Consider the following 17,778-nt stretch of genomic DNA (forward strand, 5'->3'; position numbering starts at 1 on the left):
AAGATGACCATAGCTTGCTTCAAGCCGACACTCTCCGTGGGATCGACGCTTACTCACTTAAGGTATTACTTGGACGATCCAGTGCACTTGCTGGTTAGTTGTGCGGAATTGTGACAAAGTGTGATTCACGTTTAAGAGCTCCAAGTCCTTTGGCGCCATTGTTGATGATCACAATTTTGCATACCAGGTGTCTCCCACCAAGCACTTTAGTTTAGAGTCCTAAGTTGGACTTGCATGGCTTTATTGGTCACTTGGGAACTTCACCAAGGAGGAAGATCTCCAACTCTTTGGCATTTTTGGGTTGAGTGTGATAGATATGGTCCTTTGAACTTTATCTCTTGGCAACATCCTTTTCTTTTTGCTCCTTGCCATCCTCAATGACTTGCTCTTCAACTACATCGCAGCAAAAATAGAATACGCTTTAAGAACGGGCTTGTTGGACTCTTCCAGGGTGAACTTGAATAACTTGCCATCCGCCTCAAAAGAATAGACTCCCAAATGTGCATCTAGCTTGAAACGGGTTGTCTTTAAGAATGGCCTTCCAAGGAGTATGGATGATGGCTTGTTTGACTCAATAGGAAGTGTCTCCAATATGTGAAAATCAACTGCAAAGAGCAATCCTTGAATATTGACTAAGACATTTTCAGCAATCCCAATAATGGACATAATACTCTTGTCGGCTAGCACAAACCTCGCCCCGAACCTCTTTAGGGGTTACAAATTCAATCTTTCATAGATGGGGAGTGGAATAATGCTTACGCACGACCCCAGATCACACATACAGTCCATGAATTTAATTCCTCCAATCAAGCAAGTGACCAAACATGGGCCGGGATCATTGCATTTTTTAGGAAGTAAGGAGGAGATAGAATCATCTACCGGCCTTGTGTTGAGGTTGCCAAGCTTTTTTTTGTGAGTGCAAACATCTTTAAGGAACTTGGCATATCTTGGCACTTGTTGAATTTCTTGGAAGAGAGGAACGGTGACTTCAACCTTCTTGAAAACTTCCACCATAGTGGGGTCAAGCTCTTCTTGGTTCTTGGCCTTCTTGGCTAAAGTTGGGAATGGAATGGGCAAAGGCTCTTCAAGAAAAGTCTTTCTCTTTGCCTCCTTGACCTTGGGTGGTTCTTCCTTGCTTTTATCAACACCTTCATCTTCATCCCTCATCACCTCCACTTCATCCCACACATCTTCATTGTTTGTCTCCTCACTCAACTTTGTAGGTATAGCAACATTCTTATCCAATTTAGTGCCGCTCCTAAGGGTAATAGCATTGATGCTACCCTTAGGGTTGGGTTGAGGTTGGGAGGGCAAACTACTTGAGGTTGAAGCTTTTTGGGTGTTTTGTGCGGTTTAAGGAGGGAGAGTTAAATGGGAAAGGGCATCGGCTATTGTAGCCATATATGCTTCTTGTTTCTTGTGGAACTCTCATTGTTCTTGCATGAAGGTGTGAATTATGTCATTCATGTGAGGTTGGTTGGAGGGAAGGGCTTGGTTTACTTGAGGAGGGCTAGGCCTACTATGTGGGGGTTGGTACTTCCCTTGAGGTTGAGATTGTGGGGGTTGTTGGTATGGTTATTGGTATGGTTGTTGGCCTTGGGGTTGTTGATAGTAGTAGACTTGGGAGTTTTGGTTGGGATGAGCTTGAGGATCTTGGTTCCACCTTTGGTTTGAGTTATCCCTCCACCCTTGGTTTTGATTTCCTCCATGTTGGTTAGATCCTTAGTTATAATTTGGTTTTGTGGGTAAGAGTTAGCTACCGCCAATGTAGTGTCCTCTTGGAGCCGAGGACACTCATCGGTGTAATGAGTGTTATACGCACAAACACCACATACCCTTGGTGGTCCTTCGATCCTTTGAGGTTGAGGTGGAGCACTTATCAAAGCTTGAGGGATTTGTTGCCCTTGGGTGAGTTGTTGCAACATAATTGTCATTTCACCAAGGGTCTTGGTCAAAATAGCATCTCCGGAGGGAGAAACTTCATTCACAGCTTTCGGTTGTGGGCTCCTCGCCCTTGAGTGTTGAGTGGAGTCCGCCAAGTCTGATATAACTTCCCATGCTTCTGCAGTGGTCTTGTTCTTGATTAATGAACCTCCACTCGTGGCATCTAGGAGAAGCTTGTCTTGATGATGCATTCCTTGACAGAAATAACTTATAAGAACTAACTCGTCAATCTAATGGTGAGGACAAGTCTCCAGCAACTTCTTGAATCTCTCCCAATACTCATACAAAGTCTCCACATCCCGTTGCACAATGCAAGAAATCTCTCTTCGCAACTTGTCTGTTTTTTGGGGAGGGTAGAACTTTTCCAAAAACTCTTTACGCAACAAGTCCCAGTTAGATCTAACTTCTTCCATCTGAGTATAAAACCAATCCTTCACTTTTCCCTCCAAAGAGAAAGGAAAGGCGAAGACCAACACTGCAGCTTCATCGGCCCCATGTCTTCTTGCGGTTGCACAAGCAACTTGGAAATCCTTGAGATGCTTCAAGGGATCCTCTCCAGGCAATCCATTTTACTAGGGGAGCAAGTTTATCGTGCCAGACTTGAGCTCAAATTTTTTGTCTAAGTCCGGATACAAGATTTGAAGTGGTTGCAAGTCAAAATCAGGAGCTCCGGCCTCCTTCAAGGTGATTCTTCTAGGTGGGTTCGCCATGTCGGTGTCACCTGAGTCACTCAAAGAGAATTCAGTACTCCCCACAGATGAATATATAGTCTCCTCGTTGATTGGAGAATGATGGTCACGGGTGGTTGGTGATAGTGAATGGGAGTTCTCCTCAAGGGAACCCGATTCACTATCCACAAAAGCTAGCCGGCGCCGAGCTTGCCTTAAACGAGTTAAAGTTCTTTCAATTTCCAGAACAAAAGTGGCCAAGCTCGGGTCTGGAAGTGACCATGTCATTCAACTGAGGAGGCAATAAAACCATGCAATTATGAAGGGCAAATGAAAATAGACAAGTAAACAAGAACCAACTAAACAATCAAATACTAATAAAGTTAACTAAAGAGAAATGTGGTATCTATAATTAGAGCCAAGTAGCAAACCAAAATCAAGTATTCACAATATTCACATATTTACAACAACCAAAATAGTAGCACTCATTGCACTTAAAGTGAATTCCCCGACAATGGTGCCAAAATTTGATGTAAGAGGGACCAAGAGCAAGGGTAGGAATTTTCCTCTAAATTGGGGTTAGCGTCGTAAGTATAGTCCTAACCTGATGAATTGGCCCCTCCAATCAAATTAGAGGTTCACAAGATATGTCACAAGTAAAACCAAATTAAAACCGAGAGTATTAGACTCCTGAGTCGTCTCCCCAGGAGCACTTTAGAGCAACGAGTGTGCAATTCTGGTTGTAGTGATCAACAGGTTGTGAATGAAGAAATGAACATATAAAGCAATAAAAGAACATGCAAAATTGTAACGATTGAACTAATTAAGAAATTAAAGAACCGACTATGTAATATAAACAAGTAAAGTATAAAAGAAATCAACATATAAAGGTATGAAAGATTGAAAGCATTAAAAATAGTCTTGGCTTGGTGTGAGCTAAGGATCCTTTCCTTGTTGGAACCACAACTATGACAATTATGATGGATTAGTCTCACTTGATCAACCTTCACATCGGAAAGTAAGTTAAATGAGTATAAGTGTCCTTAACCCACAAATCCTAACTTGCTTGCTAATTACCTTAGCAATAAATTAGCGTTAGTGGGAACAAGAACATTTAACAACCCAAGAATTGAAACTAAATGTTGGACATTCCAACTCTAGGAACCCAATTGCTCACTTTACCCAAGCCAAGAGCCAAAAATTTAGCCTAAAACCATGTTTGACATTTTGTCAAACACTTGGTGGGCAAAAAACTTAAACATGAGGAAAATGAGTAAGGATTTGAAACTAAAGGTAACAATGAAACTCAATCAACAAGAATAACACAAGAAAGCATATAATTAACATCCAACATCAAATTCATCAACAAGAAATTGAAATTGCATGAGAGAAGCAAAAGTGAACTATAACTTGAATTAGAAGAAAGAGTAATAACAATGTAACTATAAAGAATAATAACAAGGAAATACCTAAAATGAAAGCTTGCAAAATCCAAGATCAAAAATGGAAATGGCACTTGAATGTAAAACCCTAATATAAACCCTAATAGAGATGATGAAAAACTTAGAGAAAAACTAAACTCAAAGCTTCCTACTACTACTACTCCTAAACTATACTAAATAATATGCTATGTTATGTCTTCATTCCCCCCTCCAATATGAGCTAGAAGACTTCAAAAATGGGTCTCCAAAGCCCCTAAATCTCGAGGCACGTTCTATTTTAATGAAGTCATATGCAGACACCTGTGCAGACGCACAGACGCGTGCGTCCGCACACTTCACGGGAAATCCAGGCCTGTGCGTATGCACAAGCAGCTGTGCGCATGCACACTACGCGATGCTTGGCTGGACGCGCGACGCGCTCGATGCAATCCACGCGCTCTGCTTGGGTGGCTGTGCGTACGCACAGGTAGTTGTGTGCACGCACACGTCTCTGAGCTCACTCCTTTGATTTCTCTTGCTTCCTCCACTTTGCATGCTCTTCTTCCATTTTCTCCAATTCATTCCTACCCTATATACCTGAAAGCACTCACCAACAACATCAAGGCATCGAATGGATGGCAAATGGAATAAAATAGATTCAATTAAGTATGAAAGAGCATATTTTCATGATTAAGCACAAATTGGGAGGAGAGATCAAAAGCATGCTATTCAAAGGAATAAGTGTGAGTTTATGTGATGAAAATCCATTCAATTCTAACCAAAAATCATCATCAAATATGGATTCATCAATTTCTCCACACTTAAACACTAGCATGTCCTCATGCTAAATAAACAAAGGAGATAGATGAAAGGGAAAATGACTTATGCTATATACTACTTAAATGCATGCAACTATCCTAAAGCTAATCACTAATATGTACTACGATGAGAGTGGGTAGTAATGAAGCATGAAATTCCAATCCATCACAAGAAACTATAGGGCCAATGCAAAGGATTCATGCATTAAGATCAATGTCCAAATAATTGAATTAAAGTTGTCAAAACTATCCAATCAAGCAACTTGCAGGAAGACGCAATATGAGGTGTAAAAACATGGAATTGAGCGATCGAACCCCTCACCGGATGTGTATCCACTCAATTCGCTCAGTGTTTAGGGTTTAACCACTCAATTATCCTTTTATCGTGCTTTTGAAAGATTTGCAAGTCATCTAACAATCAACTAGTATTTAATGCATGAATAACAAGTATCATGAGGCATTTAGAGGGATGTAATGGGGCTAGGGTTAGGTAGGATGAAGTTTGGCTAAGTGGACTTAAAGAAATAGTTCTTTGATTAGCTTGAATATCCACCTACTCCTACATCAGCTATGTACACATAACAATGCAACCTTCCCACCCATTTCCTTTTTCCTATCTCACTTTACTCATGCATTTTCTTTTCAAACATGGCATATGCATCCTTTATTTACTCTTTCTATTCATACTTTATTATGCACAAGGGTTTTTTTTTTTTACTTGAACTATGAATGCATATGTTTCAATTAATGAAATGCATGAGCATTACCTAATTGCCCAAAAGATTTTTTTCACAAATAATTCATGCCTTTATCACCAATGCTTCCTAAATTTCCCCCACACTTAGAATTTACACACTAATCCACCCAAGCTAATCAAAGAGTAATTCAAGGACATCAATGGTTTTCCGCTTAAGGGGAGTAATGTGTTATCATCAGAACAAAAGGGGATCCATAGGCTCAAAGGGTTTCACAAAGGTGAATGCAAGGGTTGGCCATATAGGCTAGCGAGTTTATCATCAACGATGGACTCAATCATGCTAAATGCATCCAAACACAAATACAGGACATAAAGAATCATGCAAATCAATGATCACAATAAAAAAGGAGTACAATCGCACAAAAGAACAACATTATGGTTTAAAAATGCAACCATCTATTAAAGCTCAAATCTCACAAGGTATGTTGTTCGAGCTCTTTCTTCCATGTCCTACAAACAAAGTACTCCAAGCAAGTTGGTAAAACATTTTTTTCTCAATTCAATCAATGGTATGCCCTTAGAAAAGGATTTCATGGAAATTCCTTGGTGTTTCACCACTTATTCATGATATCATGCAGAATGCAAATATTAACTACTATATATCCATAAATGATCAAGAAATATTCACAACAAACCAAACAAGATGCAATAGAAAAACTACTTAAAATGAAGAAAAAGTACTAAAAGAAACATCGCAAAGTGTCTTTAAGAGAGAAACTTTTACCCCCCTTGAAGTCATCGATCCTCCCCCACACTTAAATTGTGCACGGTTGGTACGCAAAATCATGATTATTCATTCCCTTGCTATAGTGCCAAAACCTTGGTGTGGGAGAACGTGATCTCAAGACTTCTTCACAATTCCGTGTAACTGACCAGCAAGTGCACTGGGTCGTCCAAGTAATAAACCTTACGTGAGTAAGGTCGATCCTACGGATATTGTCGGCTTGAAGTAAGCTATGGTCATCCTTGTAAATCTCGGTCAGGCGGATTCAATTGGTTATAAGGTTTTGATAATTAAAACATAAATAAAACAGAAAATAAGATATAGATACTTATGTAATTCATTGGTGGGAATTTCAGATAAGCATCTGGAGATGCTTTGTTGCTTCTGAACTTCTGCTTTCCTATTGCCTTCTTCCAATCATGCGTTACCTTCTTCCATGGCAAGCTGTAAGATCCTCTCAGATGAAAATAAATCCATATGCACTGTCATTGCACGACTAATCATCTGTCAGTTCTCGCTAGCGTCGGAATAGGACCATTGTCCTTTTGCACACTGTCATTGCGCCCAACATTCGCAAGTTTGAAGCTTGTCACAGTCATCCCTTCCCAGATCCTACTCGGAATACCACAGACAAGGTTTAGACTTTCCGGATCTCAGGAATGCTGCCAATGGTTCTAGCCTATACCACGAAGACTCTAATCTCACGGAATGGAATGCTCTGTTGTCAGGAGAGCCAATCATGCATCGTCAACCAGGAGGCCAAGAGATACACACTCAAGCTATTGCAGATAGAATGGAAGTGGTTGTCAGGCACGCTTTTATAAGTGAGAATGATGATGAGTGTCACGGGTCATCACATTCATCAGGTTGAAGTACGAGTGAATATCTTAGAATAAGAATAAGCTTGAATTGAATAGAAGAACAATAGTACTTTCCATTAATTCATGAGGAACAGCAGAGCTCCACACCTTAATCTATGTGGTGTAGAAACTCCACCGTAGAAAATACATAAGTGAAAGGTCTAGGCATGGCCGTGAGGCCAGCCTCCAAACGTGTACAATGGTCTCTCAAATCAAAGATAAAAGATATTCCAAAGATCAAAGACATAAAATAAATCTCTAAAAGTAGTTTTTATACTAAACTAGTAACCTAGGTTTACAAAAAATGAGTAACTAAGTGTAGATAGTGCAGAAATCCACTTCTAGGGCCCACTTGGTGTGTGCTTGGGCTGAGCATTGAAGCTTTTTTGTGCTTAGGCTGTTTTTGGAGTTAAACGCCAACTTTAGTGTCAGTTTGGGCGTTTAACTCCAATTCTGGTGCCAATTTGGGCGTTTTACGCCAAAATGTTTTAGGCTGTCTTTGAACGCCAGTTTGGGCCATCAAATCTCGGGCAAAGTATGGACTATTATATATTGCTGGAAAGCCCAGGATGTCGATTTTTCAACGCATTTGAGAGCGCACCAATTGGGCTTCTGTAGCTCTAGAAAATCCACTTCGAGTGCAGGGAGGTCAGAATCCAACAGCACCTGTAGTCCTTTTTCAGCCTCTGAATCAGATTTTTGCTCAGGTCCCTCAATTTCAGCCAGAAAATACCTGAAATCACAGAAAAACACACAAACTCATAGTAAAGTCCAGAAATGTGATTTTTGAATAAAAACTAATAAAAATATAATAAAAAGTAATTAAAATATACTTAAAACTATGTAAAAATAATGCCAAAAAGGGTATAAATTATCCACTCATCACAACATCAAACTTAAATTGTTGCTTGTCCCCAAGCAACTAAAAACAAAATAGGATAAAAAGAAGAGAATATACAATGAATTCCAAACTTATCAATAAAGATTAGCTTCAATTAGATGAGCGGGGCTTGTAGCCTTTTTGCTTCTGAACAATTTTGGCATCTCACTTTATCCTTTGAAGTTCAGAATGATTGGCATCCCTAGGAACTCAGAATTTAGATAGTGTTATTGATTCTCCTAGTTTAGTATGTGGATTCTTGAACACAACTACTTTATGAGTCTTGGCCGTGACCCTAAGCATTTTGTTTTCCAGTATTACCACCGGATACATAAATGCCACAGACACATAACTGGGTGAACCTTTTCAGATTGTGACTCAGCTTTGCTGAAGTCCCCAGTTAGAGGTGCCCAGATCTCTTAAGCACACTCTTTTTGCTTTGGACCTTGACTTTAACCACTCAGTCTCAAGCTTTTCACTTGACACCTTCACGCCACAAGCACATGGTTAGGGACAGCTTGGTTTACCCGCTTAGGCCAGGATTTTATTCCTTTGGGGCCCTCCTATCCACTGATGCTCAAAGCCTTGGATCCTCTTTACCCTTGCCTTTTGGTTTAAAGGGCTATTGGCTTTTTCTGCTTGCTTTTTCTTTTTCTTTCTTTCCTTTTTTTTTCGTAAGCTTTTTCTATTCACTTCTTTTCTTGCTTCAAGAATCAATTTTATAATTTTTCAGATTATCAATAACATTTCTCCTTTTTCATTATTCTTTCAAGAGCCAACAATTTTAATATTCATAAACAACAAATTCAAAAATATGCACTATTCAAGCATTCATTCAGAAAACAAAAGGTATTGCCACCACATTAGTTTAATTATTTTAATGTGGTGGCAATACCTTTTGTTTTTTGAATGAATGCTTGAATAGTGCATATTTTTGAATTTGTTGTTTATGAATATTAAAATTGTTGGCTCTTGAAAGAATAATGAAAAAGGAAAAATGTTATTGATAATCTGAAAAATCATAAAATTGATTCTTGAAGCAAGAAAAAGCAGTGAATAGAAAAAGCTTACGAAAAAAAAAGGAAAGAAAGAAAAAGAAAAAGCAAGCAGAAAAAGCCAGTAACCCTTTAAACCAAAAGGCAAGGGAAAAATAAAAAGGATCCAAGGCTTTGAGCATTAATGGATAGGATGGCCCACAGGAATAAAATCCTGGCCTAAGCGGCTAAACCAAGCTGTCCCAAACCATGTGCTTGTGGCATGAAGGTGTCAAGTGAAAAGCTTGAGACTGAGCAGTTAAAGTCGTGATCCAAAGCAAAAAGAGTGTGCTTAAGAACCCTGGACACCTCTAATTGGGGACTCTAGCAAAGCTGAGTCACAATCTGAAAAAGGTTCACCTAGTTATGTGTCTGTGGCATTTATGTGTCCGGTGGTAATACTGGAAAACAAAGTGCTTAGGGCCACAGCCAAGACTCATAAAGTAGCTGTGTTCAAGAATCAACATACTGAACTAGGAAAATCAATAACACTATCTAAATTATGAGTTCCTATAGATACCAATCATTCTGAACTTCAAAGGATAAAGTGAGATGCCAAAACTGTTCAGAGGCAAAAAGCTACTAGTCCCGCTCATCTAATTGGAGCTAAGTTTCATTGATATTTTGGAATTTATAGTATATTCTCTTCTTTTTATCCTATTTGATTTTCAGTTGCTTGGGGACAAGCAACAATTTAAGTTTGGTGTTGTGATGAGCGGATAATTTATACGTTTTTTGGCATTGTTTTTCGGTAGCTTTTAGTATAATTTAGTTAGTTTTTACTATGTTTTTATTAGTTTTTATGCAAAATTCACATTTCTGGACTTTACTATGAGCTTGTGTGTTTTTCTGTGATTTCAGGTATTTTCTGGCTGAAATTGAGGGAACTGAGCAAAAATCTAATTCAGAGGCTGAAAAAGGACTGCAGATGCTGTTGAATTCTGACCTCCCTGCACTCGAAGTGGATTTTCTGGAGCTACAGAAACCCAATAAGCGCGCCCTTAATTGCGTTGGAAATTAGACATCGAGGGCTTTCCAGCAATATATAATAGTCCATACTTTTATCAAGTTTCGATGACGCAAACTGGCGTTCAAACACCAACTTCCTGCCCTATTCTGAAGTTAAACGCCAGAAACAGGTTACAAACCAGAGTTAAACGCCACAAACAGGCTGCAACCTGGCATTTAACTCCAAGAGAAGTCTCTACACGTGTAAATCTCAATGGTCAGCCCAAGCACACACCAAGTAGGCCCCGGAAGTGGATTTCTGCATCATTTACTTATTTCTATAAACCCTAGTTACTAGTTTAGTATAAAAACTACTTTTAGTGATTTATTTCACATCTTTTGATCATCTTTTGATCATTTTTGAGACTATCTTTGTATCACTTTTGATCTCATGATCACGTTTAGGGTGCTGGCCATTCGGCCATGCCTGGACCTTCATCACTTATGTATTTTCAACGGTGGAGTTTCTACACCCCATAGATTAAGGTGTGGAGCTCTGCTGTTCTTCATGAATTAATGCAAAGTACTATTGTTTTTCTATTCAATTCAAGCTTATTCTTATTCCAAGATATTCACTCGCACTTCAACCTGATGAATGTGATGATCCATGACACTCATCATCATTCTCACCTATGAACGCGTGCCTGACAACCACTTCCGTTCTATCTGTAATAGCTTGAGTGTATATCTCTTAGCCTCCTGGTTCACGATCAGATTCTTCGTGGTATAGGCTAGAATTATTGGCGGCCATTCCTGAGATCCGGAAAGTCTAAACCTTGTCTGTGGTATTCCGAGTAGGATCTGGGAAGAGATGACTGTGACGAGCTTCAAACTCGTGAGTGTTGGGTGTAGTGATAGACGCAAAAGGATCAATGGATCCTATTCCAACATGATCGAGAACCGACAGATGATTAGCCGTGCGGTGACAGCGCATTTGGATCATTTTCACTGAGAGGACGGATGGTTGCGATTGACAACAGTGATCCCCCAACATAAAGCTTGCCATGGAAAGGAGTATGAATGATTGAATGAAGGCAGTACGAAAGTAGAGGTTCAGAAGGAGCAAAGCATCTCCATACGCTTATCTGAAATTCTCACCAATGAAATACATAAGTATTTCTATCTTATTTTCTGATTTAATTATATTTTAATTATCAAAATCCCATAACCATTTGAATCCGCCTGACTGAGATTTACAAGGATGACAATAGCTTGCTTCAAGCCAACAATCTCCGTGGGATCGACCTTTACTCACGTAAGGTTTATTACTTGGACGACCCAGTGCACTTGCTGGTTAGTTGTGCGGAGTTGTGAAAAAGATTTATGATTAAGATCGTGCATACCAAGTTTTTAGCGCCGTTTCAGAGATCACAATTTCGTGCACCAAACGCCCAGAATGCTGCCAGGCTGGGCGTTAAACGCCCATTCTGCTATCCTTACTGGCGTTTAAACGCGAGTAAGCCTGTCCTCCAGGGTGTGCTATTTTTGATGTTGTTTTTCATTCTATTTTTAATTTTTCATTTGTTTTTGTGACTTCACATGATCATCCACCTAAAGAAAATATAAAATAACAATGGAAAATAAATAAATAAAATTAAATAACATTGGGTTGCCTCCCAACAAGCGCTTCTTTAATGTCAATAGCTTGACAGTGAAGCTCTTAGAGAGCTTTACAGAGACTCAGGGCTTAATGATGGCCTCCTAACACCAAACTTAGAAGTTGAGTGTGGGGGCTCTGTTTGACTCAGGTTGAAGTGCAAGTGAATATCTTAGAAAAAGAATAAGCTTGAATTGAATAGAAGAACAATAGTACTTTGCATTAATTCATGAGGAATAGCAGAGCTCCACACCTTAATCTATGAGGTGTAGAAACTCCACCGTAGAAAATACATAAGTGAAAGGTCTAGGCATGGCCGTGAGGCCAGCCTCCAAATATGTAAAATGGTCTCTCAGATCAAAGATGAAAGATATTCCAAAGATCAAAGACATAAAATAAATCTCTAAAAGTAGTTTTTATACTAAACTAGTAACCTAGGTCTACAGAAAATGAGTAACTAAGTGCAGATAGTGCAGAAATCCACTTCCGGGGCCCACTTGGTGTGTGCTTGGGCTGAGCATTGAAGCTTTTTCGTGCTTAGTGATAAACCCCGATTTCATGGTTTATCTTGTGCTTATTTTGGGGGATTTTATCACCTTTTTCCACATTTATTCAATGAAATAGCATGGTTTTGTAATTCTCCCTTGAATTGTGCTTAAGTGTAAAAACATGCTTTTTAAGCCCTTAAATTGGTAATTTTGATTCATTTTAATTCCACTCGATGCCTTGATGTGTTTGTTAAGTGACTTCAGGTTCATAAGGCAAGTATTGGATGGAAGAAATGAGTATAAAAGCATATAAAGTGGAGAATGCATGAAGAAACAAAAATTGGGAATGCATCAATGGGCGCGCACGCGTACAAGTCGCACACGCGCCGAAGTGATTCCACATAAGGACGCGCACGTGCACAAGGCATGCACGCCAAAAGTGGTTTTTCATAAGGACATGAACGGGTACATGCCGCATCCGCGCGGATGAAAAAATAGCCAATCGACGCGCACGCGCACATGGCGCGTACGCGCCGATACCAGCACGTGACCTACTTACAGGCAAAACACTGGGGGCAAATTCTGAGCTGCCCAGGCCCAAATCCAACTTGTTTTTGAGTGTATTTCATGCAGAATTTAAGTCCAAGCAAAAGAGGAGCAATTAGTTAGTCAACATGAGCCTTTAGTTAGTTTTCTAGAGAGAGAAGCTCCCTCTTTTCTCTAGAATTAGGTTAGGATTAGGTTAAATTGTTATAGATCCATGTTTAATTCCTTGCTTTCATCTTGTTTCTCTTATAATCCCTCATTTTTACATCTTGATTTTCTTAGTTGTAATGTTGGTTTCTCATTTTGTTCTCTTTTGTGATGATAAACTCATGATGGATTTGGTTTACAATTAATGCAATTTGATGTTGATGTTTCTTTCATGTTGATCTTGCTTGCTATTGTTGAGTTCTTGCTTATGATAGTCATGGTTCTCTTTAATTTTAGCATTTTGTGATGTTTACTTTATTGTACATTAGGTTTTTGATATAATACTTCCTATAGTTTTTGAGTAGTTCTCTTGACCCTTGGCCTAGGCTAAGGGGATTGAGTGATCTTGAGTCCTTGGGCTTTGTTGAATTGGTAATTTTAGAACCCTTGAGGATCAACTTGATAACCATTGACTCTTGCCTACTACTAAGTCAATTGGTAGCTAGGTTGGGACTTATGGATTGATGTTGATCAAGCCATTTGAAGTACTCCAAGCCTAGGAGTAGACATTACGTACTTAAGGCTTTAGTGAGTAGACCTAATGAGCTCGGTTCCTCATGATTATCAATATTTGAATTGTTGACAAGGATAGTGATCTCAATTATCTAAGTCTTAGCTAAGAGTCCCTTGTCTTGTTTATTTTAATTGCTTTTTCAATTTACTTTTCTTGCCATTTACTTTATTGCCCCTTTCATCAACCAAACCCCTTTTACCCCTTCATAGCCAATAATTGACCACTTCATTGCTATCCTCGTGAGACGACCCGGAGTTTAAATACTCTGGTTAACTCTTATTTGGGGTTTGTACTTGTGAAAAAACCAAAATTTAATTTGATTTGAGGACTGACTATCTGTTCGGACTATACTAACAACGAAATTATTTTGTGGAATTCCGAACCGGTATAAATCCTTGCACCATCAAATTAATGGTGCCGTTGCCGGGGATAGCAATGGTGCTATGTTATTAGCTATTGTATATGTTGTGAATAGCTTGATTTTTGGTTTGTTTGTTAGCTTTTGCTAGTTATAGGATTTTATTTTCTTTTTTCTTATTATTTTTATTTTTGTTTTCTCTTATCACCATGAATTCTCATCTTTTTTGGCTATGAGTGTAGTTCGAACTATGTTGTAGGAAATGGAAGCTTCAATGAGGATGTGCATCAAGGATTTGGAAATCAAGGATGGGAGGAACCCCAAGATCAAGGACAACCTTCTTGGCAACAACCTCCTCTGAACTCATACGGGTATAATCCTGATCCTAATGCATACCAATCCAATGTATGTGATGACCCTTATTGTGATTGTCAACCACAACCACCACATGCATATGAACCCTCTCCGCAACATAATTTTGAACCACCCTACTCACAAGCCTATTATTACCATTTACCCCCATATGACCCCAACCCATACCCACCATACCAACCACCATATGAACCACATCTAGAACCACCACCTTTCCAATACCAATACTCCTATGAGCCACAAAGTCCATACACACCACCTCAAGAATTTCACCAATATGGACCACCTTCCAATTACAACAACCTTCCCTCAAACAATGAACCTTCTCTTTCACCATCGCCTCCCGATGAAGCCCCCATGATGGAATTGAGAGATCTTGAATCTCATATCTTAAGGCGACAAGAGGAGGATGAAAAGAAGTTTGCGGAGTTAAGAGCAAAAATGTCTATCATGGTAGACACCATTAGTAACATGATCTCATCCCGCCTAAGCCTATGCGATCAAGGCATTCCCATTGTTAAATATGGAGAAGCAACCAAAAAGCTTGGCGAGGGAGTGAACTTGAAGCTCCATGGAGAGGAGGAGGAATTAAAATAAGAAGTACAACAAGAGGAGGAGGTAGAATTTAGTGAACAAAAGGAAGTAGCGGTTGGATGTCTAGGATATGTTGAGCACATAAAGGAACCTCAAGTTCACGAGCCATCTTCCACGAAGCTTGGAAAAGATGTTAAAGAGGAGAGTAATGTTGAAGAAGTGGATAGAGAGTCGAAGGAAATTGATTAAGAAGTGGATTCCACCATTGGTGATTTTTTGTCCACATTGATCAATCCCCTTGATGATCTTGTTGAGCCTTCTTCTAGTGAATTAGAAAGCAATATTGCAGAGGATGTACAACTTCCAAGACAACTGGTGAATGAAGAATTGGAAGAAATGTCCCAAACAACAAGCCCTCCTATTTATGATGATTTCGAATCAACATATGATCCTTTAGAGCTTGAAGAGTCCTTCCCCATTATGCTTGGAATTGATGACGAGGTAGACTTCACTAAACCTCCTATCTATGATGAGAGTGATGGGGAAGAGATAGAAGAAATTGGTGAAGAAGAGTGTGAACTTGAAGAAGCTGTGCGAGAGGTAAAGCTCGAAGAACCTTGCCAAGTGGTGGAAAACTCTAGAAAAAGATGGACTGGAGTAGAGCGTGCTTTATCAAGATCTTTGGGAACTCCTCCACCTAGCTTGTCATCCAATCTTTCATTTGAGTGGGTAAAAATTCTAACTTTTAGCTTTATTATCCCACTTGAGTATGGTTTGCTTGAGACAGATGGCCAACTTAGGGCGCTTTGTGGAATTAAGCGAAAGAAGAGGATGTTTAGTGGTTGGCAGTCTAAATCTAGACTTATTATGGTTGGAAGCTCAAAATTGAAGAGTGTGGATTGGTGCTATGCTCAATTGAATGGGTCTAGGAGGGTAGTTTGGTGCCTTCATGAGGATTCAGTTTTCTTGTCACCCGGACAGAATCAAGGCGATCAACTAGAAGATGGGTGCGAAGATAAGATATGGGATCCTGGATCACACTATGGAAACCAATTTTGGAAGCTCATGTCCTGGAGAGAACCTCACCAAAGCTTGGTGAAAATGGTTGGCACTTCTGACAACCAATTGAAGGACAAGCACTCTTGGAGTTTCAAGGATGGATACAAGCATAAGCCACCTTGACAAGGAACCTTCCAAATGTCCAACTTAAGGACTTAAACCAAAAGTGCTTGGTGGGAGACACCCCACCATGGTAAACTCTTTCCATTCTCTTGTAGATATAATGAATGAATGAATTGGGTTCCATTGTATATAGTTCTTTCCTTCGTAGTACATTTTGTCTTGCTTGCTAATTTGTTTATACATTCTATGCTTTGATTAGCGATGATTCTTTGAATTTGAGTTTTTGCTTGGATTGCAAGTTTCCTCAAATTGTTTGAAAAATCCTAAAAAATTCAAAAATATGTTTGATTTTGCATCTTAGCTAGTTCTAGAGTCCTAAAGAAGAATGGAAAGATTTAGAGCTCTTCTTGGTGCTCCTAAAAAAGAAAAAAACACCAGCCACGAGCAAGCGCACAGTGCGCGCGCGTCGGCTGCGCATTTAGGCTTTCTAGGCCAAGGACCAGAGAGTTGTGCCACTTTTGGGCCAACTCTGTGCCTTGACCTGCGCGGACGCACGCTGTACGCGTCCGCATCCTTTCTGCGTTGCCCAATCCATGCGCAAGCGCACAGTGCGCGCGCGCGTCGATGAGGTTTTTCATCACCCAGGCCAAAAGACCCGAGAGTTATGCCAACTATGGGCCAGTTTTCTGCCTCTGGCCCAGCTCACACACGCGGACGCGCACCGTACGCGTCCGCGCCCATTCCCAATTATCCCATCTACGCGCAAGCGCCGATGGCACTTCCGCGCTGACCCCTAATTTTCCCACCCACGAGGACGCGCACGGTGCGCGCTCGCGTGGATTTAAATTTTCACTTACACTAGGGACGTGGAAGCCCTAGCGCATTCGCGCAACCCCTTTCTTCCCTCACCCCAACGTCTCTTCTCCTTCTCCCTAGCTCACTAGCGACTCCTTACATCCTTCCCCCTGCTCCCTCCAGCAACACCATCGCTGCCACCAGCGCCCTCATCTCTCTCCCTATCTCTCCCCCTCTTTCCATTCTCACAAAACTGGCCAAGTTCACCCGCACGGATGCGCACCGTACGCGTTCGCGCCGATTTCCAATTATCCCATTTATGCGCAAGTGCGGATGGCGCTTCCACCCCGACCCCTAATTCTCCCACCCACGCGGACGCGCACGACGCGCGCTCGCGTGGATTTAAATTTTCACTTACACCAGGGACGCAGAAGCCCTAGCGCATTCGCGCAACCCCTTTCTTCCCTCACCCCAACGTCTCTTCTCCTTTTCCCTAGCTTACCGCGACTCCTTATATCCTTCCCCCTGCTCCCTCCGGCGACACCATCACCGCCACCAGTGCCCTCATCTCTCTCCCTATCTCTCCCCCTCTCTCTATTCTCACTGCCTCGCCCCTCTCTTATTCCCTCACCCCATCTCCCTACTCTGTTCCAACGCCACTCCAGTGCCGCCACAAGCACCACCGCGACCTCCATTGTCGATGGCGGACGTTCCATTGTACCACCAGACCGCCGCCCTGCTCTGACCCGTCTACTCTTCTTCCTCTACTCTCCATTCCTTTCCTCTGTTCCCACTCCCCTACTTCCCAGGTTTCCTTTTTTCTTATTTCATTTTAATTTTCTTTAGTTAATCTAGTTTAGCTTATTTTGTTTAGCTTGTTTAGTTAGATTACTTTAGCTAGTTTAGTTTGATTTGGTGGTTAGAAAATCTGGGCTGAGTAGTGGATTTAGGCTTGTTTGAATTTATGCTGCTATTTGAAATTGGTTTCTTGAAGCTGCATAGCATTTTTGTTGCTCTATTCTTGCTGATGGTTGTTGTTTGGAATGCACAATTTCTGCATTTTGTTTACAGTGATGACAATTTTACTTAATGCATGAATTGATGCTGTATTGCTACTATTTTGTGCCAATT

General features: G+C 40.5%; 1 protein-coding gene and 1 non-coding gene across 2 annotated transcripts; one reads left to right on the forward strand and one right to left on the reverse strand.

Annotated features, from left to right (window-relative positions):
• Positions 1–393: 393 nt before the first annotated feature.
• On the reverse strand, positions 394–2,135 carry LOC112778449 (uncharacterized). Its single transcript, XM_025822763.1, has 3 exons — positions 1,501–2,135; positions 880–1,258; positions 394–705 (listed from the first exon to the last, which is right to left on the reverse strand). The coding sequence occupies exons 1-3, from the start codon at positions 2,133–2,135 to the stop codon at positions 394–396; spliced, it is 1,326 nt and encodes a 441-aa protein (XP_025678548.1).
• A 37-nt stretch (positions 2,136–2,172) lies between these two features.
• Positions 2,173–2,279, forward strand: LOC112780301 (small nucleolar RNA R71). The gene has a single exon (XR_003191147.1). It is a non-coding gene; the product is annotated as a small nucleolar RNA R71 (small nucleolar RNA).
• Positions 2,280–17,778: the final 15,499 nt, after the last annotated feature.

The sequence above is a fragment of the Arachis hypogaea genome, chromosome 19 (assembly GCF_003086295.3).
Source record: "Arachis hypogaea cultivar Tifrunner chromosome 19, arahy.Tifrunner.gnm2.J5K5, whole genome shotgun sequence".
In the NCBI taxonomy this organism is placed as follows: domain Eukaryota; kingdom Viridiplantae; phylum Streptophyta; class Magnoliopsida; order Fabales; family Fabaceae; genus Arachis; species Arachis hypogaea.